Source organism: Macaca mulatta, chromosome 15, assembly GCF_049350105.2.
Source record: "Macaca mulatta isolate MMU2019108-1 chromosome 15, T2T-MMU8v2.0, whole genome shotgun sequence".
Taxonomy (NCBI): domain Eukaryota; kingdom Metazoa; phylum Chordata; class Mammalia; order Primates; family Cercopithecidae; genus Macaca; species Macaca mulatta.
In genome coordinates this window covers 103,653,660-103,679,919 of record NC_133420.1, presented here as the reverse complement: position 1 = coordinate 103,679,919, position 26,260 = coordinate 103,653,660, and the positions used below count along the sequence as shown (strand labels likewise).

General features: G+C 37.8%; 1 protein-coding gene and 1 pseudogene across 1 annotated transcript in view; one reads left to right on the top strand and one right to left on the bottom strand.

Moving 5' to 3' along the window:
• Positions 1 to 8,963, bottom strand: part of TMC1 (transmembrane channel like 1) — a 174,169-nt gene extending 165,206 nt beyond the window's left edge. The window contains exons 1-2 of the mRNA XM_015117946.3: positions 8,913 to 8,963; positions 8,337 to 8,448 (exon numbers count right to left, since the gene is read on the bottom strand). Coding sequence (XP_014973432.1) covers positions 8,337 to 8,448; positions 8,913 to 8,963 — 163 coding nt within the window. The remainder of the gene's footprint in view (positions 1 to 8,336; positions 8,449 to 8,912) is intronic.
• A 9,674-nt stretch (positions 8,964 to 18,637) lies between these two features.
• On the top strand, positions 18,638 to 19,151 carry LOC702470 (small ribosomal subunit protein uS10 pseudogene; annotated as a pseudogene).
• The last annotated feature ends 7,109 nt before the right edge of the window (positions 19,152 to 26,260 follow it).

Genomic DNA, 26,260 nt, shown 5'->3' with positions numbered 1-26,260 from the left:
TAATTTCCCATTGCTGCTTGCATACAGTGGTCTGTAGTTTTGTTTTCTTGGAATGTCTTTGTCTGGTTTTGGATAGAGTAGCACTGGTCTCAGGGGGAGTTGGAAAATATTTATTCCTCTTCAATTTCCTGGAAAAGTTTACGCAGAATTAGAATTACTTTCTCCTTAAATATTGGGTACGATTCTCCAGGGAAGCAATCAGAGCTTGAAATACGTTTTGCAGGATAACTTTTAACTGTCAACTTAATTTCTTTAATAGATATACAGCTACTAAGATTATCAATTTCTTCCTGAATGAACTTTGGTAGATTGTGTCATATAAGTAATTTGTTCTGTTTATCTAAGTTGTCAAATTTTTTGGCCTGAGTTTTTCATCATATTATCTTATTATCCTTTTACTATCTGTGGAATGTATAATGATGTCACCTTTCTCATTTCTGTCTTCTGTTACTAGATGAATAAATGTTATATCAAAGTTATGTATTTTTGGGTGCTACATATAAGGTATCAAAAAAAGAAAATTGTTTGTTTCTTCTTGATAAATTCCTAATCAGTCTGGCCAGTGGTTTATCAATCTTACTGATCTGCATAATAACAAGTTTTGGGTGTTATTAGATTTTTTTGGTTTTGTTTTTCTGTTTTCTACTTTATTGATTTCAGCTCTGGTCTTTATTACTTACTTTCTTCTGCTTATTTTGGATTTATTTGCTCTTCCTTTTCTAGTTTCTTCAGGTAGGAACTGAGGTCACTGGTTTGAGATCTTCTTTTCTAATATAGGTCTATACTATTGTAAATTTTCCTCTAAATACTGCTGTTGTTGCATCTCAAAATTTTGAAATGTGTATTTAATTTAGTCAAACACTTTCTAATTTCTATTTTGATTTCTTATTTGACCCTGGTTCATTTAGAAGTATGGTATTAGTTACCAAATATTTGGGGATTTGCCAGATATCTTTTGCTATTGATTTCAAATTTAATTCCATTGTAGTTACAGAATATATTTTGTATTAGTTGAATTATTTTAAGTCTGTTGAGATTTATTTATGGCCTAGAATATAGCATATCATGCTAATTATTCTGTGTGCTCTTGAAGAAAATGTGTATTCTGCTGCTAGCTGATGTGTTGCGTGTGTGTGTATATATACATATATATGCGTGTGTGTGTTTGTGTGTGTGTGTGTGTGTGTGTGTGTGTGTTGCCCAGGCTGGTCTCGAATTCCTGAGCTCAAGGCCTGCCGAAGTGCTGGAATTAGAGGCATGAGCATCAAGCCTGGCCCCATAAATATTAATTAATTCAAGTTGATTGATAATATTTTGAAGCTTTTCTATATCCTTACTGATATTTTTGTCTGTTTTTTCTATCAGTTATTGAGAAAAAGGTCCTGAAATCTGACTATAACAGTGGATTTATCTGTTTCTATTTGAAGTTATATCAGCATTTTCTTTATGTATTTTAGAGTTCTGATATTAGGTGAATAAATGTTTAAATTTGTTACTTCCTTTTTATCAATTTACATCTATTATTATGAAATAATGTTCTTCATCCCTGGTAGTATTAATATTATTTGCTTTGAAGTCTAATTTACTCAATATGGCCACTCCACTCTCTTTTGATTAATTTAAAATAGTATGTCTTTTTCCATCCTTTTATCTTTTACCTATTTGTATTTTTATACTGAAAGTGGCAATATTTTCTTATAGGCAAGATATAGTTGGATATTGGTATTTTATTCAATTAGACCATTTTTAACTTTTAGTTGGGGTGTTTAGGCCATTTACGTTTAATATGAATATCTAAGTGATGAGTTTACTCTCTTACCATTTAATTTTTTGCAGATTGAATTAATTTTATTTTATAAGGAATTTAGAAATCATGAGCAAATATTTATACTTCATTAAAAAACAAAGTCTGTACATCATTCAAATTTTAAAAGTCAGCAAGACACTAAAAAAAATGTACTAAGTAACATGTTTCGTTTTAGAACAAAATATTATCAGTGGCTCATCATAACTGATATAGGAACACAAAGAAAATGCTAAAAAGATGTAAAACTGAATCTCAAAATGATCCAGTTGGATGAAGGGAGCACCAGTTGTCACCAATGTGGGACTGCCATATATTCTATCAAAGGAAACAAACTACTACTAGGTGATAAAGATAAGTAAATAAATAAACTGGGGAAGAAGAAAAGGAGCCCATGATTCCTGGAATGTTACAGTAAATGGTTTATTTGTTTCTGTTGTTACATGTGTTTTATCTTTCTTCTTTTAAGAAATTAAGTGGATGTGTAAGGGATCCAAGAATATTTCCCAGTTATATCTTATTTTTTCAGTAAGGATAACTTGATATTGAAGAAATAATGATTGATGCTCCCTATCATTTCAGTCACTGAATATACTACCAAAATGATTGGTTTTAGCAACTATAGTATGCTTTGATTTGTTTTCTTTTTAAAAAACTTTAAGTCCAAGAATATTTAAAGAATGAAAGTCTCTTAATTTAAAAAATATACAGTCATCCTTTGGTATCTGACGGCACCCCTCGAACCCCTCCTGTGTACCAAAATTAAGGGATGCTCATGTCCCTATGATTTACTTTTTATTTCTCCCATCTCTTCTTTGTTTTTGCTTTCCTCTTTCAGCCTTCTTTTGGATGAATTGACTTTTCCAATGATTCCATTTTACCACCTTTATGGCATATTATCTACAACTCTTTGTGTTACTGTTATAAAGTGGTTGGTTTCAGGTGATGGGTATCAAGATGTACTACCCCCAAATGTAACACCTTAGCATATTAAATATTTAAGTTATATGAATTTAAGAAAACTGCAGAAGCAGGAAGGTCACTGTTCTTCCCCGGCACTTCTCTGAAGCAGATCCTACATCCCTCATGTGAGAGGTGCCCTCCCTATACCCAGAGAAAAGAAACATGCTTGCCTCTCACGACAAAACGTCAAGGAGAAAAATCTGAACAAGCAAACCCTGCTAAATTTCCCCCAGTTGACTACCTTTAGATCATACACCCATTGTTCTATTATATTTCTCCATGACTATCCATTCTTCATCAAACCTACTATAAAAATACTCAGGTCTGTTTCTTTGAGTCTTCTTTCCTTATGACGGCTCCTGCATCACGTAACACTTACACCAAGTAAATGTGTACGCTTCTGTGTTGTTAATCTGTTTTTTGTTATAGTGGCCTCAGCTGTGAACCCAGGATGGGTAGGAAAAAAAGATATTTTTCTTCCCCTAAGAGGGTACAGTGGTCTTTAGTCACAGTCTCTCTTCAAGTGATACTACACCATTTCATACATAGTGTAAAACCTTATACGACTATGTTTCCATTTCTTTTCTTACAGACTTTATGCTACTGTTGTCATATATGCTTTGATGTTCATTAATCCTTCTTCTACACCTAATCTGCTGCGAATCCCATCTTGCTTATGTTTCATCTCAGATATTGTAATTTTCATCTGTAGATATTTTATTTTGTCTTTTTATTTCTTCTGTGTCCTGATTTAATCTTTCCTCTAGCCTTTTGAACATGTGTAATGGCTAGAGTTGGCAGAGTTATAATTAGCTCTTTGTTTACTAATTACATCATCTGTGTCATTGACGGGGCAATTATGTGTAATTGATTTTTCTTGGAATTATGGGTATTTATTTTCATGCTTCTTTATATTCATGGTAATATTTGGTTGCATGATAGATATTATGAATTTTATCTTACTGACTGCTAGATATTTTCATATTCCCATATTCTTCGGCTTTGTTCTGGTATATATTTAAGTTACCTGGAAACAGTTTTATCCTTTAGGGTCTCAATTTTTAAGTTTTGTTAGGATCAGAGCAACATTTGGTCTAGGTCTAATTTTTTCTCACTGCTGAAGCAAAACCCTTCTGAGTACGCTACCTGATATCCCGTGAATTACGTGGTTTTATACTCTTTCTGGTGGAAAGAGGAGCTATTCCCAGACCTATGTGATACCAAGGATTTGTCCCTCTAAACCTTTTCAGAGGTTCTTTCTCCAGCCACACACAGGCACTGATCATGATTCAGCAGAAGAGTCAGCAGGAACACTACAGAAATCCAGAGCTCACTCTCTGTTCAGTTTTCTTTTCTCTGGAACTCTTCCTCATGAATTGCAGCTATCTTAGTACCTGCAGACACTCAGGTCTCTCTCCTCAACTCAGAAAGAGCAATAGTTTCCATTTGCAGCCCTTCTCTCTGCACCTAGGCCTGGAATCTCTCTCCAGGCAGTAAACTGGGGCAATCATAGGCTCACCTAATTTGTTTTCCCTCTCTCACAGGTCATTAGCCTTTGTTGTCTGAGGTATAATGTCTTGAAAACTGTTGCTGTATATATCTTATCCAGTTTTTATTTATCTCCCATAAAAGAGTAAATTTAGGATCTGTACTTCATCTTAACCACACTGAGAAATCTATTTGTGCTAACTATTCTAGAGGTCTCTAAGTTAAGTTCTTTTTTTCAAGTCATATTGAAAATAGATATATAAGTCAAGAGACTAGCTATCTCCTACCCTTTCTTGTTTGTTTCACATCTGCTCATCTCCAGGTATGTGAAATTACCAATTTTAAAAGAAGGGTTATATCAATTAACTATGCATCCTTTAAATAAAAATAATATTTGTAAATATTTCAATGACATGCAGAAATGTTTATGATAGACGTCATACAAAAATATCATTAAAATTCTATAGATTATAAAGTTAGAATATCTGAAATAAATGTCTTCTGCAAAAATTAATTAAAAGCTGAAATGAAATACGTCAAAATGTGAGCAGTCATATCTAGATGATGAGGTTGTGAGATGTTATTTCTTTTTCTTTAGATATTTTCTGTACTTTGTAAAGTTTTACAGTACACGTATATTACCTTTTTTTTGTTTTTTTTTTTTTTTTTGAGACAGAGTCTTACTTTTTCACCCAGGCTGGAGTGCAGTGGCGCGATCTCGGCTCACCGCAACCTCCGCCTCCTGGGTTCGAGTGATTCTCCTGCTTCAGCTTCCCAAGTAGCTGGGATTACAGGGGCCTGCCACCACACCCTGCTAATTTTTGTATTTTTAGTAGAGACAGGGTTTCACCATATTGGCCAGGCTGGTCTTAAACTCCTGACCTCAGGTGATCTGCCCCCTCCCAAATTGCTGGGATTACAAGCGTGAACCACTGCACCCAGCCGTACTATCTTTTAAAAAGGCAAAATTGTGTTGTGTTTTTGTTTTCTAAAACTGAGTTGTAGGGAGACAAAAAGTGAGAGAAAATGTTGAGGAAAACATACAGAAGGTCTGAAGTTACTGCTTAGCTATTTCTTTAAGGATCTCACACAAGCTGTTCTTTTCTTGACCCTGGCAGTTATAAAACATAGCCCTTTGTCTCTATGAAGAAGGCCTGGATTATAAAACATCATGAAAAAACAGGAATAGAACATCCAGAATTTGGTGAACATTGTTTTAATCCCACAGTATTAGGAAAAAAGGAACCAATGACATAAAATGTTAATAGTGCTCTCTTCAATCGTGGCTAAAATGTTCTATCTTGTAATAGAGCTCAGGACCGGACTTTCAGAGAAAAGCGATGAAAAGTTTAGAGAGCAGTCATGGCAAAGGGTTCTAGTTAATTAACTCTACTTTCTCTTGATTACCAAATTAACGGAACTCAGTTGGACTATACTATTATTAGTTCAGATTCCTGCAATGATCTTCGTTTTTACAGAGAAGAAAACAGAAGCAGAAGGAACTCCAGATAGTTCATCCATTAATTCACTCAATCAACAAGAATACATTTAGTGTCTATGGAGACAAAGCTCTAAGAGGGGCTGTGTGGTTCAGCTGAAGGAGCACATGATTGTTCTCAGAATCAAACAGGCCTGAGTTCAAAACTTAGCTCTGCCTCCTCAAAAATTATGACCACAGACAACTTTTTAAACTTTGTGACCATCAACTTTCAACAAATCATGAAAACAAATGACATCATAGGAATGTTGTGATCATTAGATAAGTTAAATGCTAAAACCCATAAGTAAAAATATTATACACTAGGCATTGCCTGATGTATAAAAGGCACTCAAATCTATACTAATCTAATGAAATCTGGGAAGCTGTAAAGTTAAAAAAGATATTTTTTCTTTTATTCCAAAATGTCACAATCTAACTAGCAAAAAAGATATTAACAAGTAAAATGATTGGTGTGAGGTACAATATAACTAAGTACCCTGATCTTTAATGTCAAAAATAGGAACTGAGAGAAAGGCAGCATTCCAGGCAGCTGAAAATGGTGAGAGAAGGCTGAATGAAAGAGGTAGACTTAAATTGAGTCTCTAGATGGAAAGAGGTTACAAGTCATCACTCCCATCCTAAGAATAAAAACACTGAACAAACTGGAAGTCAATGGCACTTCTTAATTCTGTCAGCAGAATTGATAGAAAGAAATGATAGCCTCATTGAGGTAAGAAGGGGCAGAGATTCATAACAATAGGTGCTGTTGCCTGACCATTTTACTGCTAAGCAATTTAAAAATTGCCAGGATTAAAAATGCCCAGAGTTTGCAGAGAAACCCACTGGTGCCTGTGTTACTATCTCGATTTTAAGCAGACTAAATGAATAAGTCCATTTAAATACGGTGGATTGTATTTATGTGTTTGTTATGACTACATCCCAATATTCAACTACATTTGGTAGGGAAAAAATTGTAAAAGGTATATATACCCATGAGACAAAAAGGAAGGAACATGAGCAGGTGAGAGATTTCTACATCTTTTTGAAAATGGGAAAACAAGGAAGAGATTTTTGGTTTATCCAGGAATAAGAATGTAGTGAGCTGGCAACCAAGAAGAAGGAAGCTGACTTACATTGCAGAATCTAAAGATCAGATCTTAGAGGTTCTGGGGAGGGAAAGGGCAGTGAAGAGACACAGGGTAGAAAACTCACTGAACCCAAAAGTCAACCTGGAATTTCCTTTGCCACTTTCACCTTACAGAGGATGCAAAAGCAGCGGGAGATGGAGAAACCCATATCTACCAGTTATCACTAGTTCCCCTACCCTGCTTTATTTTCTTCAAAACACTGTCACCATCTGACATTATGTTTTTTTGGTTTTTGGTTGTTTTGTTTGTTTGTTTGTTTTGAGACAGGGTCTCACCCTGTCACCCAGGTTGGAGTGCAGTGGGGAGATCTTGGCTCACTGCAATCTCTGCCTCCTGGGCTCAAGTGATCCTCCCACCTCAGCCTCCTGAGTAGCTGGGACTATAGGCACACATCACCATGTGTTTTGTTTGTTGTTTGTTTTGTTTTGTTTTGTTTTGGTAGAGATGGGATTTCCCTATGTTTCCCAGGCTGGTCTCAAACTCCTGGGCCTAAGCGATCCTCCCACCTCAGCCTTCCAAAGTGCTGGGATTACAGGCATGAGGCCACCACGCCTGGCTGTGCCATTATGTTATCTACTTATTTGTTAATTGATCCACTGTTTATTTTCCCCACAAGCAAATAAGCTTCTGGGAAGGCAGGGGCTTTGTTGGTCTTCAACTCTTCATTGCCCATGCTTGGCAAATAATAAGCACTCAGTCAGTGTTTGTGATATGAATAAATGAGTGACCCAAGCAATAATATTAACAATAGTTATACTGTATAAGAGCGATATTAGATGGTAATTTCCTTCCAGTCTCAGATTTACCACATTTCCCCCTGTGTCTTGGGGCCTTTTGATTAGTATAGGAAATTTTTCCAAGAGGAAGGAAAAACATTAGCAAAGTCACAAAGAAGAAGGAAGTACAAGGTATGAAGGGAAGAGAGATTTTCCAGGCTAGATTAGAACCACCTCAGTAGAGTGCTTCCCCAGTGTGCCTAGAGAAGGTCCTATATTACTCATTGCATCTCTCATGCCTCTGAATATTAAAGCACTTTTCTTCCTTTTCCTTTGTTTCTTTTTTTTTTTTTAAATATAGAGACAGGACAGGGTCTTGTTATGTAGTACAGGCTAGTCTTGAACTCCTGCCCTCAAGCAATCCTCTTGCCTTGGCCTCCCAAAGTGCTGGGATTACAGGCGTGAGCCACTATGCCTGGCCTCAGAGCATGTTTTAAATCTAACTATTATAAACCTTTCCTTTTGAAATTTCTGATATTTTAAATTGCTGCCTTCTCACTACAGCATTTGTGTCGTCTGGTCGCTCTGCTTTTCACATAACCCAAGCTCCTCCATTCAGAGAAGATGTAACCAAAGGCCATGGAGGAACTATGGAGGGAACCATGAGCCGCGTTCTCCACTTCTGAAAGCCATCATGCAGGTCATTCTTCTTCATGGAGAAAGCAAAGTTCACTTACTTGTGAGTGAGAAAATGTTCCCTCCCAGGAGCTGGTGTTGGTAGCGCACACATCTAGAGCCTTCACCTACATCTAAATATAGATCAGGAGAAATTCGGTAGGCAACAAAAAGCTAAGCAGAATTTTAAAATAAAGCAAACTAACTGAAGGCCTGTTAGATTAATCTCTGTAAACTAAGGTGTCGTGGTGCCAGACATAACATTCAGGTCTCCTGACTAGAGCTTGAGTCACCAGTTGTCAGACTTGTGAATTCCAAAGAGGAGCTTGCCCTGGTTTATTTCAGCTTGCCAGGGCTTCCACCCATCCATCCTCAGGCCATTGGAATGTAGTGCTAAAGCACCCTGGATTTGATATTCTATGTGTGAAATATCTTTGTACCACTTTCTGTAGCAACCTATCTAAAACAGTCACCAAATCTAAAAATAGACATTCTTCCTTAAGTTATGGCTTTGAGTCCATATAACCAATGGGGGAAAATAGTACCAGAGTCCAACCTTTTTTTCTAACACCTCCACTAAGCAGGAACTAAGAAAAGGAGTGGGGACCTAGACTAGAAATATCTCTTCTTATACTCACCTGAAAGCAGCTCTCAGAAGATGTCGTAAAACCAAGGTTCACATCACCCATTATTCAAGCACCTCATACAGTTGACCATCCACTCAATAAACACAGTAATGTACCACATAACGACACTTCAGTCAATGACAGACCACATACACAAAGGTGGTGTCATAAGATTATAATGGAGCTAAAATATTCCTATCAGCTACAAACACTGAAGGGGGAGCGTTCCCTGATCCCCCTTGCAGGACATGTGGAAGGGGCGTGGCTCATCTGTTGGGCAGCCACTGCTGCGCAAGCCCGTTATAGGAGAGGGAGCATGTAGACAGACAGGTGCAGGAGCCAGGGCGAGCACTTTTGGGTTCCCGCCCCACGGTGGCATCTAGGGGTGTGTGCCTGTGACTCTCAAAGTCCCAGTGGGTGTGCTACAGTGCTCTTTTAGCTCCGCCATCGGCAGATGGCTTAAGTGTTAACCAGCTCAGTGCCCTCTTGGCACCTGGGTTCTTGTCCAGTGTCCAGGAAGAATCAAGTCACACATGAACTTGAAGGATGGTGAATGCGGGGATTTTACTGGGTGATGGAGGTGGCTCTCAGCAGGATGGATGGGGAGCTGGAAAGGGATTGGAGTGGAAGATGATCTTCCCCTGGAGTTTGGCTGTCCTGCAACTGATCTCCTCTCTGACCATCCCCCTCCAAACTCCTCTTGACATTCAAATGTTCCTTCTCTTCTCACCTTCTCTGCAGCACCACTCTTCTGCTTCTCTGCTCTTCTGTTTGCTTATCTGCTCATCTGCTCATCAAGCCTAGGACTTGGGGTTTATATGGGTACAGCACAGAGCGGCATGGCAGGCCGAAAGGTAACATTTGGGTGCATAAACAGGAATGTCTATTCCCATTTAGGGCTGCAGGTTTCCAGGCTTGGGAGTAAGGCTTTTACCAGGGAACTGCCCTCTTCTACCCAGTATTTCCCTGTCTCCTGTCTATACCAGCATGGTAGCTCTGGTAACGTCATAGCTCAACACATTACTCACATGTTTGTGGTGGTCTTGGTGAAACACACCTACTGCACTGCCAGGCATACAAAAATGTAGCACAATTAGGTACAGTACATAAAACTTGATAATGATAATAACAGACTCTGTTACTGGTGCATGTATTTACTGTACGATATCTTAATCATTATTTTAGAGTGTACTCCTTCTATTTGTAAAAAAGGAAATTAACTATAAAACAGCCTCAGACAGGTCCTTCAGGAGGTATTCCAGAAGAAGGCATTGTTATCGCAGGAGATGAGAGCTTCGTGTTATTGTTCATGAAGATCTTCCAGTGGGACAAGATGTGGAGGTGGAAGATAGTGATACTGATGATCCAGACCCTGTGTAGGCCTAGGGTAATGCGTTTGTGTCTTCATTTAAATTAAAAAGTTTAAGGGGAAAAAATAAAAATAGAAAGCACTTATAGAATAAGTATATAAAGAAAATATGTTTGTACAGTTGTACAAAGTGTGTTTTATGCTGTTATAAAAGAGTTAAAAGTTCAAAAAAATTAAAAACTTTAAAAAGTAAAAAATTTATAGTAAGCTAAGGTTAATTTGTTATCAAAAAGAGAAAAATATTTTAATAAACTTAGTATACTCTAAGTATATGGTGTTTATAAAGTCTACACTGAAACCACCTTTGCAAACATTATAACAGGGACAAAATTATGACAGTGAAAGAGATCTGACCTAACAAATTCCATCTTGATTCTAACCTCCAAGCTGCCCTTGTCCATTCCTGGGGATAGGTTCAACTAACTTTGGGAGGAACTTAGTTTATAGTTTAACTTTGAAACAAAGATGATAACAGCCCTTTCCTTAAATAAACCCCCTTCTTTCCTGGGGACTAGACTTTGTAGGACTAACAAATTAGCCACGAGATCTGCAACTCCCCCAATTACTCCTGCAAATAACATCACTATTATAGAACGTAAGATTGGTCTTTTGAGATGTCTTTTCAGGTTTTTGCATTTCTGATAATTGGTGGTCCCACCTGGACCCACCAACCAGTCCTGTGGCCCCACCAAGAAGCAGATTCTAACACCTCCACTAAGCAGGAAGTAAGAAAAGGAGTGGACTTGAGAAATGCACGAGGACCATTTTCCACACCCCTATGATTGTATCTCCAACCAGTCAGCAGCACCATTCCCTGGCCCTTCAAGCTATCCTTGAAAAACACTACCTTCCGAATTTTCAGGGAGACTGATTTGAGTAATAAAACTCCAGTCTCCCATTCAGCTGGCTCTGTATGAATTAAACTCTTTCTCTACTGCAATTCCTGGTTCTTGATAAATTGGCTCTATCCAGGCAGCAGGCAAAATGAACCCATTGGGTGGTTACAAGAACATATCCCAGTTGTTAAGCAATGCATGACTGAATTTACTAAGTCTTAACTCTTGTTGTGGCAATAGGGATCTATGATATAAAAAGTTAGCCATATCCTTGCTTCCCAAGATTTTCTAGTATTATCATTGAGATAACTTACATCCTGAAATTTCTGGAGGAATGCTGATTACAAGTGTTTTATGGCTAAGATACATTGTTACAGAATTTTTCATTTTTTTCTTAAAAAAGCAACAAAAGTTTGAATTTATTGCTTATTAATTAACGAGCACACTTTTTTCAAATCATTTGAAAAACACAAAACAAAAAGCTTTAAATGCTATTAAACATCAAAACATAAAAGATGAGATCTGATAGATGCAAAAACTTCCTAAAGAAACAGAATGGCTCCCAGGGCAGAATAAGTAGCCAAAATGATGGTATTGATACACTTAAGGAAAAAGAGACCAGGCGCAGTGGCTCACACCTATAATCCCAGTACTCTGGGAGGCCGAGGCCAGTGGACCACATGAGGTCAGGAGTTCAAGACCAGCCTGGCCAACATGGTGAAACCCTGTCTCTACTAAAAATGCAAAAAAAAAAAAAAAATAGCTGAGTGTGGTGGCACACATCTCTGATCCTAGCTACTCAGGAGGTTGACGCAGAAGAATCGCTGGGACCAGAGAGGTGGAAGTTGCAGTGAGTACTTCAGCCTGGGTGACAGAGCAAGACTCTATCTCAAAAAAAGAAGGAAGAAAGGAAGAAAAGAAAGGAAGGAAGGAAGGAAGGAAGGAAGGAAGGAAGGAAGGAAGGAAGGAAGGAAGGAAGGAAGGAGAAAGAAAGAAAGAGAAAGAAAGAAAGAAAGAAAGGAAGGAAGAAAGAAAGAAAGAAGAAAGAAAGAAAGAAAGAAAAAAGAAAGAAAGAAGAAAAGAAAAAGAAAATGTGTCAAAGGAGATGTAGTGGTTGGAAAGGGAAGCACAGGAAATGGCAAGTGAAAGAGGATACCATGTTAGTGCTTATTAAATGTTACCCAGTGGCAAGAGATCCAGATCCTGGGGAAGTCCTTCCAATGTTTTTGCTTCTATTGGCAAAACTAGAATGTTCTATCAGACCTAGCCGAACCTATCCCTCAAGTCTGCCAACCTGTTCTGCTCTTGATCAAAGGCTCTCCAAGCAATGTTTGCATCATAATCTGGTTCCCCCATGTAGACTTTCTGTAGGCCAATAATTTGCTAGTCAGCAGACACAAACCAGCTGTGAGTTTAGCAACTAGCCAACTGACCACAACAAACTCACCTCATCGTTGGACTTTGTCCGATTTGCAACCTAACAAAATGTAATTTAATTTCAAAAATTTGTTTTAAAACTTATTAAAGGAAACTCAAAATTGAGAAAAAATTATCTGGCCAAGTGTTTCAATATTTAGTCTGGAAAAAAGTGGTCAGTAGTCACATAAGGAACATAAATAACAACTCCACACCAAAGCACTTGGAAATGAGTCACATGTAACTGGTGCATACTTAATACCACAGAAGTATGAAAAGGAGAAATTATGTCTTACTAAGGAAATCCAGGAAAGCATCACAGAGGAAGCAGTAATCAAGTGAGGCTTGAAGAATGAGCAGAGTGATGATAAGCAGAGACCTAGAGAGGCTGAGGTGATTTCTCCAGTCAAATAAAATGTAGAAGGTGGAAAATGTGCTGGGCACGCAGGCACACAGGTTAGATGTGCACTTAAAGTAAAACTAAGTTTAAATGGTAGAAGAAGATGACACAGCAGCTTGGGAAGTATAAATGTCACATGGCAGCAATGCCAAACCATCTAATCTTTATAATAAGGAGGAAACGTCATGGAGTGAGACTCTAGGAATTAGGCAAGGCTACAAAATTTTATCCATGGCTGAAAACTGAAAAGCATACTTTTAACTCCATTGACATTCTTTTTGTTTGTTTGTTTGTTTGTTTTTGAGATGGAGTCGCGCTCTGTCGCCCAGGCTGGAGTGCAGTGGCACGAACTTGGCTCACTGCAACCTCGGTCTCCCAGGTTCAAGCGATTCTCCTGCCTCGGCCTCCCAAGTAGATGGGACTACAGGTACTTGCCACCATGCATGGCTAATTTTTTGTATTTTTCTAGTAGAGACGGGGTTTAACTGTGTTAGCCAGGATCGTCTCGATCTCCTGACCTCATGATCCGCCCGCCTCAGCCTCCCATACATTCTTATATAAGGTATTGATAATTTCCATCCAAATACTTGGATGAATGCAAACTAAAATGAAAAGTGAAGGACAAGGGCTTGAGAGTCCTGGAACCTGGATAAGAAAGGCATTATTGTAATATGGGAAGCCACAGGAGGATACGAACTTGGGATAATTCATAATTTTGACTGGGTCTTCCAAGCATCTCCTGCACAGTTCAGGAGATATTTTTGCAAGAAGAGCCTTGTCTATTCATATTGCCATAAAGATATGAAAATCTAGAATACATCTATTTTCTACTAATTCGGTAGAAGGTTATTATGACCAAGATGTATCTATATGCAAAATCTTATATGTGCAGTCTGAGAAACTCTGGAATGCTCTGAAAAAATTTTTGTGCATTTGGAGGAGTTGGAACAGATGTAGAAAGACAAGAAAACTCCTCTCTTCTTTGAATCAAAAATAAAAGGTTATTTTTTTCAAAGGCAGATAGAATTGAAGGAGAAAATGCTATTGTATTGCTCATTGCCTCTCAAAAACCCATTGTTTAAGAACTGGACAGCTGACCTGAATGTAAAGTTCAAGGAAAAGGAAATATATTTGAGGTACAGAATTCAATTTCTCAAAATCACCATGTGTGAAGCCTCAAGCTAGTTGCAAATTTAACTTGCATACAATATTGTCCATGAAGTGAAAAAGCAGAAAAAAAAAAAAATAGCCATTGTCGCTGGGAAGTCTGTTTAATTGTTCACTACCCAGGAAGTGTCATGGTGCTTCATAAATGAGGGATCCATATTCATTTCAGACTTTAAGCAAACGAGAACATTAACATCAAGGGGGTATGAAGCCACTTCAATCCACACAGTACATTGATGATCTTCCTCCTCAAGGAGAAGGACAGGCAGGAGGAATAAGATAGACCATTGACACTCAGTGGTAGAAAATGATGTCGTATTATGCAGTCATTCTCAGAGTTAGAAAGCAATGATTTCGAACTCTGTCATCAGCGGTTAAGGCCCAGGAATCACAAATAGAAACCCCAACTAACATCAGATCATGAGCAGAACAGAGTGCACAAAAGAGTGGATTAGCTGCCCCATTAGAAATTCTTCAGTTCTTTTGCTTAAAGGTTCTCATGAGTTACCTTAAGAGGAGGAACTAGATATCTTAATAAAACCTGCTATGTGCCCTACTAACTCTAATTATAGAGACTATAAAAAAAAAAAAAGAAAAAGAAAAAAAAAGAGAAAGAAAAAAGAAAATGTGTCAAAGGAGATATAGTGGTTGGAAAAGGAAGCACAGGAAATGGCAAGTGAAAGAGGAGTTAATTATAGTTCAGTTCAATACCTGAAGGATATTTGTTTAAAGACTAACAAACTCCACATGGCTTTTGTTTGTTTTTTGTCTGTTTTTGGACACAGGGTCACACAGGGTCTTGCTCTGTTGCCCAGGCTGGAGTGCAGGGGTGCAATTTTGACTCACCACAACCTCCGCCTCCCAGGTTCAAGTGATTCTCATGCTTCACCCACCCCAGTAGCTGGGACTACAGGCACAGGCCACCACATCTGACTAATTTTTTATTTTTAGTAGAGATGGGGTTTCACCATGTTGGCCAGGCTGGTCTTGAACTCCTGGCCTCAAATAATCTGCCCACCTTGGCCTCCCAAAGTTCTGGGATTATAGGCATGAACCACTGCTCCCGTCCCAAAGTCCATCTTTTAATCTGGCTCCATTGAATTTCACTTTTCCAACCCTGGATAACATAGCAGGAGATCCTGTAGCTTTCTTGTTATTTTCAGTTGTAGGAACCACCTCATTTTGAGAATTTAGATTCATTTTCAGGTGTTCAAATATCCAGTCCAGTCTATACTAAAACTGTAATCTCACATCCTATTCCAAGCTTCTCTCCTCCACCTCCTCATGCCAGGAACTGAGGCTTGGAGACCTAAGGGCGGAAGTGAACATAGGCATCTTTTTGACCACTTCTTCTGATTTATGTTTCTTTCTCCACTCATCATGAGGCTTCTGGAACACGTGTTGTCTGGGTTAATAGAGTAAATATTAGAAGAAGAGCAAAAAGTTAAGCATTTTTGCTCACACTATATGGCCACCATGTCCTTGTGCTAGCATCTGTGGCTATTGCCTGGAAAAACTTCTAAATTCTTCAGAACCACTCCCTTTTTCCTTGAGGGAATCTTCACTCTGATTTCTTGCCTTAGATTACATATTTTCCTGAAGGCCTTTTGTAACACCCCAACAGTTCATCCCATCAGCTCCTTCTGTGTCTGCAAGACCCTCACCCTAGCAAGCACCCTTCTTGGGAGAGTAATCATCAGAGTTTCTGAATCTCTTACTTTTTATTGCATGTCCTTGGCTCAGAAGGGATACATGAATTCTTGCCTTTGAAAAAATAACAAAAATGTAAGAAGCTGTTTTCAATAATTCTGTTCTATAAAAACATATTCCTATGCATAGGTACTACATGTTATACACATTTAGCAAAAGTTGTCTAGGATAGAGAGTTAAAAATTAGCTAGAAAGAAGGAAGGAAGAAAAGAGTTAAGGAATAGAAGCTAATTTATGCAACTCTACCTGTGTGTCAGGGCCTGCACTGCAAAACAGGTATTATCTCCATTTTGTAGATGAGTAAGTTAGACTAAAAGAGATGAAACGTGGCCGGGCGCGGTGGCTCACGCCTGTAATCCCAACACTTCGGGAGGCAGAGACGGGTGGATCACGAGGTCAGGAGATCGAGACCATCCTGGCTAAAATGGTGAAACCCCGTCCTTACTAAAAATACAGAAAAACTACCCGGGCATGGTGGCAGGTGCCTGTAGTCCCAGCAACTAGGGAGGCTGAGGCAGGAGAATGGCGTGAACCCGGGAGGCAGAGCTTGCAGTGAGCCTAGATCTCGCCACTGCACTCCAGCCTAGGTGACAGAGCGAGACTCCGTCTCAAAAAAAAAAAAAAAAAAGAGATGTTTAGTTATAGTGAACAACCATAGTTTTTTTGTTTTTTTGTTTTTTGTTTTTTATTAAGACAGAGTCTCACCCTGTCACCCAGGCGAAAAAGTACATAGTATATATTGCCTCTACAATTCAACTGATACTTTATATCCTGCACCCAAATATTTTTCTTACTGTGGTCCTATACTACCTTTTAATTTTTCTAAGTATTTTTTCCATCTGCCCAAATAGATCATGAGCTTCTCAAGGAGTGTTTATTACACTTTCTGTTGTATTCAGTAATCAACATATATTGAATATTGTGTTAAACCCATTAAAATTTAAAGTACACAGCTTGTTCAAACACAAGGGGCTATGAGGATAATTTCATCACTGTGCTTGTAGATATGAATCTGTATTGATGGGAACTGACTTTTCCCCATACCACAGCCTGAACAGGAGGAAGAATTCTCATATACTAATATGAAATATTTAAATTAGTACTAAAAATTAGTTTCCTAATTGAAACAACTGTTAAACTATGGACTGTGTCGTGGCCGATTTGGCAGGGGAGCTTAAGAGATTCAGCTTCTGCCTAGCGATACTTTTCATTGTCTGGGACAATTTTGGTTTGGATTCTTTTAATTTTGTCTTATTGTAAAGTTATGGACTTTACAACCCTTCTTCTAGTCTTTCCAAGACCTATAAAGACATCAGACAAAAGCAGAATTTCATCTTTCTTTTCCCATTATAACATACCATATGGATACACCCAAGACTTATACATATTGTCATATGGAACTCAGATACTAAAAATCTATTATCTTTGGCAAAAACCAGAACTGGGAGAACCACCCCAAAACTGAAAAATATGTTTTGAAGATTATTCTCATTTACCTGTTTACATCATGTAAAATTATGATAACTAAAGGGAATCCTCAAATAATTAAGTAAAAACATCTCATTAAAAAACAGTATTGGAATTCTGCTCCCAGCCACAATCCACTAACTAGGAATGCATTTACCTTCTTACCTTAAGCAACTAGAAAGTCAGACAAAATATATGAAACATCTTTCTTCACACATTGTTCAATAGACAGCCCGAGACAGTGATCTCTGAAAGGGAAGGAAATGAGATGACCCCTGATGTTGCCTGATCTTTTCGCCTGAGAAGAGTTTCCAGGCTGCAACATAGGCAGGGGAAACCCAAACAGTGGCTTGTGGTCTCACTGAGTTGAGGAGACATAGTGCTGATTTCAGGGAGTTTCACACACTTAGAATTTGTGGGATAGAATAACAGAAACGAGTGACACACAGAGAGCTCTGGAGATCTTTGAATCCTTTCAAACTTTGGCTGAACACTGCTGTATGCATGGATGTGTGGTAACTACTAAGGCCAGGGAAAGAACTAAGGCCAGGGAAAGGAGTACGCAGAACAGTGTCCAGACCTTACAAGAATCAGGAATAGCTTAGGCTGTCAACCAGTCAAAGGAGAAAGACCTCCTATCTCACAGAACATGAGACCCTTCAGAGGGCTATTTCCTAGATCAAAGTAGCCCTGCTCTGAACTCACCCTAACGAATCTTAAAAGCAAAACTCAAAAGCCATCCAGCTAATTCCAAGAAACTTATCTGCATCCCACGGGGGAAAAAAAAAGAAATCCGACAATATTTAAAGGAATACAGAAAAATCCAGGACACAAAAATGTAAAATTCATCATGTCCAATTGTAAATGAAGTTTACTTTTATAAATTTATTTTGATAAAAAAAAATTACCAAGTAAGCAAAGTAGGGAAAATTTTGCCTTCCAACCAGAATAGTAATCAAATCAATCAACAGAAATAGATCTAGTAATTTCATAGATGATAGAATTAGCAGATAGCAACAGTAAAACAATTGTTATAAGTATACCCCAAATGTTTAAGACGATGAGAAAAACAAAAAACGTTGTCAAATACAAATCAAACTCTGCAGCTAGAAAATACAATATTTGAAATGAGAAACATACTGGATAGGATAAACTTTAGATTAGATATTGGCCCAAAAAAAGACCACCAAACTTGAAGACAGATTTTACCCAAAGTGAAACAGAAGGAAATTAAGATTTTAAAACATGAAACACCTCTTTGAGGAAGACGTGGTCGTAGGTGGTGCGGAGCTCCGATCCGCCCACACCTGCTCCTGACTCACCGCTGTTAGCTCTCGCCACCGAAGAAGTCGGTCAGGAAGCCACGCAGCAGCCATGGCTTTTAAGGATACTGGAAAAACAACCATGGAGCAGGAGTTGGCAATTCACCGAATTCGAATCACTCTAACAAGCTGCAACGTAAAATCCCTGGAGAAGGTGGGTGCTGACTTGATCAGAGGAGCAAAGGAAAAGAATCTCAAAGTGAAAAGACCAGTTCGAATACCTACTAATCACTACAAGAAAAAAAGCCCATGTGGTGAAGGTTCTAAGTCATGGGATCGTTTCCAGATGAGAATCCACAAGAGACTCATTGACTTGTACAGCCCGTCTGAGATTATTAAGCAGATTACTTCCATCAGTATTGAGCCAGGAGTTGAGATGGAAGTCACCATTGTAGACGTTTAAGTCAACTATTTTAATAAATTGATTACCAGTTGGAAACTTAAAAAAAAAAAAAAAGAAAGAAACAAGCATCAGTAATCTTTTGAATGATATTAAGAAGTCTAGGATATTTGTAATTGGAGTCTCAGAAGGGAGGGTCAGAAAAAAATGAGAAAATATGCACAAAGATAAGAATGGTCACAGACTACTCATCAGAAACTATGGAAGACAGAAATCCTTAAAGCACTGAAAAGGGACTAGCAACGTGTAATTGTACGTACTGTATTAGTCCATTCTCATGCTGCTATGAAGAAATACACGAGACTGGGTAATTTATAAAGGAAAGAGGTTTAATTGACTCACAGTTCAGCATGGCTGGGGAGACCTCAGGAAACTTACAATCATGGCAGAAGGTGAAGGGGAAACAGGCACCTTCTTCACAAGGTGGCAGAAAGGAGAAGTGCAAGCAGGTGAAATGCCAGATGCTTATAAAACCATCGGATCTCATGAGACTCACTCATTATTAGGAGAACAGCACAGGAGGAATGGTCTTCATGATCCAATTACCTCCACCTGGTCCCCCACCTTGACACGGGGATCATGTCCCCATGACATGGGGATCATGGGGATTACAATTCAAAGTGAGATTTGGATGGAGACATGGAACCAAACCTTATCATATGTCCATCAAAAAACTTCTTTCAAAAATTAACTAAAGGCTTTTTCAGACATACAAAAGTTCAGAGAACCATTGCCAACAGATCTGTGCTACAAAAAAAATACTAAAGGTAGTTACTCAGGCAGAAGGAAAATTATACCAGATAGAAATTTGGATCTGAAATATGGAAGAAAAAAAATAAAAATGGCAAATAAATGAAAAAATATGAAAGACTTTTTTCTTATTTTTAAAAAATCTCTTTTTAAGATAATTTAATATTTAAACCAAAAGTAATAATGATAGATTATAGAGTTTCTAGTATATATGGAATAAAATGCATGAAAACAATAGCACCAAGTACAGGATGGGGAACTGATATTTTTACCACTGTAAGGTTTCTAAAACATATGTAAGGGATATACCATTATTTGATGATAGACTGTGATAAGTTAAAGATTTATATTGTAAACCCACTAAAATGGAACAACAAAAAATTTATAGATAATATCCCAGTAGTGAAGATAGAATAAAATAAAAAATACTTAATCTAAAGGAAGAAAAGAGAATGAAGAATGAAGAATAGATGGAGACAAAAGAAGATATAAAAACATGTTAAACATCATTAGTCATTAGAGAAATTCAAACTAAAACCACAATGAAGTACCACTACACATCTTCTCAAAAGGCTAAAATCTAAAAGATTCACTCTTAATTCCAGGTTTTGATGAGGATGAGGATCAACTGGAAATCTCATATGCTGCTGGTGAAAATGCAAAATTATATATTGCTACTTTGGAAAATCATTTGGCAGTTTCTTATGAAGTTAATCAAACACTTACCATACAACCCAGCAATTCCAATCCAAACATCCACACAAATTCTATTCAAATGTTCATAGCAGCTTTATTCGTAACAGCCCCAAATATAAAACAACTGGAATGTCCATTCACAAACAAATGGATAAACTGTGAACCATGTATACGATAGAATACTACTCAGCAATAAAAAGAAACAAATTATTGATATACCCAGCAATGTGGATGAATCTTTTTTTTCTCATTTCATACATTCTTGTTAAGCATTCTTTTTATTTTATTTTATTTTATTTTATTTTTTTATTATTATACTTTAAGTTCTAGGGTACATGTGCATAACATACAGGTTTGTTACATATGTATACTTGTGCCATGTTGGTGTGCTGCACCCATCAACTCGTCAGGACCCATCAACTCATCATTTACATCAGGTATAACTCCCAGTGCAATCCCTCCCCCCTCCCCCCTCCCTATAATAGGCCCCGGTGTGTGATGTTCCCCTTCCCAAGTCCAAGTGATCTCATTGTTCAGTTCCCACCTATGAGTGAGAACATGCAGTGTTTGGTTTTCTGTTCTTGTGATAGTTTGCTGAGAATGATGGTTTCCAGCTGCATCCATGTCCCTACAAAGGACACAAACTCATCCTTTTTTATGGCTGCATAGTATTCCATGGTGTATATGTGCCGCATTTTCTTGTGGATGAATCTTAAAAGCACCATACTAAATGTAAGAAGCCAGGCACGAAACAGTACTTACTGTGCATTTCCATTAAAACGAAATTCTAGAATATGCAAACTAATCTACACTGACAAAAAGCAGACTAGCAATTGCTTGGGTCTAGAGGTAGAATATATGGGTGGTGGGGTGTAGAGACGGAGGGAATGTGTGGATTTATTCCAAGAAGGCATGAGGAAACATTTTGAGGAGGCGGAAATCTTTATCATGATTTTTATAATGCATATACATTTGTCAAAACTTGTCAAATTGTCATTTTAAATGTACATAGTATATTGTGCCTAAAGTATACTAAGGCTGATTTTTAAAGTGGGATGAAAGAAAGGGAAATAAAGGAGTATCAACATTTTATCAGTCAAAGGAATAGCATAATGCTTTTGAGATTCATCCACATTGTTAGATGTATCAATAATTTGTTTCTTTTTGTTGTTGAATAGTATCCTATGGTATGTAAGTTTCACAGGTTTTTTGTGTGTGTCTATTCACCTGTTGATGTTCATCAGTCATTACTGACGAACATTTCAAACCCAAGGAGTGCTGCCACTTCAGAGGAATCCTGAAAGCACAAACCAGGTTAGGAACAAATGTGTCAATGTTCCTAATTTTCATAGGCTTTCTATAGCTTGCATAGCAATGTGCCTGAGTCTGGTTTTGTTTCAATAATTGTTCTGTACTTCCCCCAAACACATTAATCTATAAACGCTTTGAGAGAAAGGACTCTGTCACATCACCTTCTTCCCAGAGCACTTAAAAAGAACAAAACAAGGCTGAGTGCAGTGGCTCATGCCTGTAATCCCAGCACTTCGGGAGGCTGAGATGCACAGATCACCTGAGGTCGGGAGTTCGAGACCAGCCTGACCTACATGGAGAAACCCCATCTCTACTAAAAATACAAAATTAGCCAGCCGTGGTGACACGTGCCTGTAATCCCAGCTACTCAGGAGGCTGAGGCAGGAGAATCGCTTGAACCCAGGAGGCGGAGGTTGCAGTGAGCCAAGATTACGCCATTGCACTCCAGCCTGAGCCACAAGAGCGAAACCCCATCTCAAAAAAAAAAAAAAAAAAAAAGGAAGGAAAAAACAAATTGTTTGCTGAATGAGCTGTGATCACATGAATAAATGAGTTAATAAAGTGAATTTCTATGAGAATTTATAATCCCAACACATTGATATATAAACTATTTATTTATTGTAGGAAATGCTATCTATTAATCTTTATATATAGTAAAACATTATTCAAGTACCACAAATGTATAACTTTGAAGAATTTGTACAAGGCTTACCTTTGTATTGTTGAAAAAAAAATTTATATGGCCAAAGAGAGTATAGCAACATGGTGATGATTGCCACCTTTATTTTGTATGTCAATTCAAAGTTTAGAAATGGCTTTCACAAGCATTATCCCAATTAAGTGCTATTTTACCAATAGGCAGTTTCTACTTAAAAAAAAAAAAATCACAGAATCTATTGATACATTGAAGGAAAATTTCAAAGGGCTTTTTCTAGCTAATATGTAGTTAACCTGCTTCAAATTATGATGAGACAAAAACAGAAAAAGCTCTCAATACAATTAAATTTTAAATTACAATTCAGAATTGTCATCATTTGTACAAATGTTCCCGTGGTTGGTCCGCATTGCAGGTTATTTCTTTGCAACACACTAAGGTTCTTAACTGATCCCGCCCTCCCTCTGGTAACTCTCTACTCCCTTAGCTTCTCCTCTCATCTCACTGGCCCATCCTTTTGTTTCTTCCATGGGTTTATCCTCCTCCACCCACCTCTAAATGCTGAAGTTATTCAGGGTGCCATTACTAGCTATCTTCCCTTGTTATTCTATATGCTTTCCCTAGGAAGCCACATGATTTTAAAAACTTTAACTCACAGATAATGACAAAATCAGTATCACCAACATCCACCTCTCTCCTATGCTACAGCAAACATCTTGCAAATAATCAAGCCATATCCCAAACACACCTTTTCTGCTGCCTTCCTGTTTTATTTATTATAATTTCCTTCTACTCAGATATACAAATGGCCCAACAAGCCTATGGAAAAATGTTCAGCATCACTACTTATCAGGGAAACGCAAATCAAAACCACAGTAGGATACCACCTCACTCCTGCAACAATGGTCATAATCAAAAAAAAAAAAAATGTTGTCGTGAATATGATGAAAAGAGAACACTTTTACACTGTTGGTGGGAATGTAAAACTAGTACAATTGCTATGGAAAACTGTGGAGATTCCTTAAAGAACTAAAAGTAGATCTACCATTTGATTCAGCAATCCCACTGGGTAGCTACCCAGAGGAAAAGGAGTCATTATGTGAAAAAAATACTTGCACACACATGTTTATAGCAGCACAATTTGCAATTGCAAAAATATGGAACCAGCCCAAATGCCCATCTATCAACAAGTAGATAAAGAAAATGTAGGACATATATATGTACCATGGAATAGTACTTAGCCATAAAAAAGTAATAAAATAATGGCATTCACAGCAACCTGAATAGAATTGGAGACTATTATTCTAAGTGATGCAACTCAGAAATGGAAAACCAAACATCATATGTTCTCACTCATAATTGGGAGCTAAATTATGAGGACCCAAAGGCGTAAGAACGGTACAATGGACTTTGGAGAGTCAAGCAAAAGGGTGGGAAGGGGATGAGGGATAAGAGACTAACATTGGGTATAGAGTACACTGCTCAGGTGATGGGTGCACCAAAATCTCAGAAATCACCACTAAAGAACTTATTCATGTAACCAAACACCACCTGTTCCCCAAAAACTTACTGAAATTTTAAAAATAAAAATAATTTCCCTTCTACTTGACTGACCAAGTTAGAAACTTGGGAGTCATTCTTAATACCTTCTTATCCCTCATCTTCTCACATTCAATCTCACCAAATACTAGCATTTCTACGTATCAAATGTTTATTTAGAGTTTTTTCTTTCTGTATCAGACAGAGACACCATGTACATCATCCAGTTCCCTTGAATGTTTCCTTCCTTTCTATGGCTCTGCCCAAATCCCAGCCCCAACCAAACACTTTCCCTTGAAGTGGCAAGCCTACAGCAGAGTGGACAACCTGCAATCGCAGAGATTTTAGGGCCTGTGCCACTTCCAGATTTGGCTAAAACATCGCACCATGGAGTGTGGGATCTAGGATCTTACAGCAATGCCATGTTGAAGGAACTTGATAACACAACTCAGAAGTGTGTTGTGTTGACTCTCCATGGAGTGAAAACAGCATACAGGAGGTTATCCAGGCAGGTAAATTTGCCTTGCTTCATCTCTTCATGGGCTACCTCCACAGATTTCCTTGTGTTCTGTGCAGAGTATTTCAACAATCTGAGCAATGGACTTGTTCTGTCCCAACTGGATAAAGAAAATGTGATACACACACACACACACACACACACACACACACACACATATATATATATACACCGTGAAATACCATGCAGCCATAAAGAAAGAATGAGATTATGTCGTATGTGGAAACATGGATGGAGCTGCAGGACATTATCCTTAGCCAACTAATGCAGAAACAGACAACCAAACACGACGTTCTCATTTATAAGTACGATAATGATAAGCACTTATGAACACAAAGAAGGAAACAACAGACACTGGGGTCTATGTGAGCGGGGAGGATAGGATGACGGAGGAGAGGAGAAAACATAACTACACTATTGGGTTCTGGGCATATATACCTGGGTGATGAAATAATATGCAAAACAAACCCCCATGACACATGTTTACCTATGTAACAAACCTTCATATGTACTCCCAAGCCTAAAATAAAAGTTTCAAAAAAGGCTTATTCTGTCCCTTCATAGCTTGTCGAAAGCCATCATAGTAAGGCATCACTTGTCCTTCCTTTACCTCTAGTCATCACGGTGACTCATCACTGAACATTGTACAGAACCTGGCACATAATGGACACTCAATAATGGAGCTATTGTTATGATACTGTGACATTATGTAAACCACACCAGGCAAGTCTATCACTTTTCTCCATTTTTATGAAGCCCAAGTATTGTCTTAAAAACTACATTTGCTTTGTATTTATTGATTTTTATCCATTTTATTACGTAAAAACCAAACATAATTCTCATATAAAAAGTTTGGAAGAGAATACCCAAATGTTGATAATGATATTTTTGTGGTGGGAGTCTGTATTTCCATCAGTGCATCATTTAGTATATTTTCTCTAAAGTTTACATATTTTCCGCAACAACATATATTACATTCATAATTAAAATAAAACTATTAAACTTTAAAATACCTGCTATGTGAGTGCAATAAGGTTAATAAATGATAAATAATATGCAGCAATAATAAACAGCAGGAATAATCCATTCTAATTTGACTTGCTTAATGAGATGGTTGGCATTTAAGATAGCCTGAGCAGATTTATTACAAGTTTTTGTAAAAATTATTGGGCACTTAAAAAGTTTGCCAACACTATAACTACCTAAAATAGCCTGAGGAACTTGAAGATCCCAGGGTTGAGAAAAATGCTAAGATCTTGAAATCTACCATCTTCCATAAGATTTGAATCCTGTTCTTACTAATGAAAAACCACCCCACCCTATTAAGAGCTAATATGAAACTTTGGGCCATTTCCAATAGCTTCTTTGGAAAGATGTGTAGAGCCTCATACGAAGTGGTTGTTTTGTTTCTGTTTTTTCAAAAGCAATGGCTTTCTCAATAATGATGTTCTCCAGGTGTTTAAAGTTAATAAAATGAGCATATTAAATAGGATACTACTCAGATTCCCAAGATACGGGCCTGAAGCTGGATGGCTTTACTAGATTATCTCTAAATGAGGTCTCTGTTTCCACTTTCCATTTCTAAGATTAAATAAGCAAGCTAACAAAATGACTGATAGCGAGATTATCTGGACTAGACAGTCTATACAGAAAAGCAAATGTGTGTGTTCAGGTTTTTCCTATTTGAAAATTCTGCCAGTTTGTCTTTAGGAAACCGAAATGTTGTTGAAAATAGATCCAAGTGTAAGCTACATAAATGTCACAGAATGACTGATGAATGAACATGCCACACATTATCCATGTAG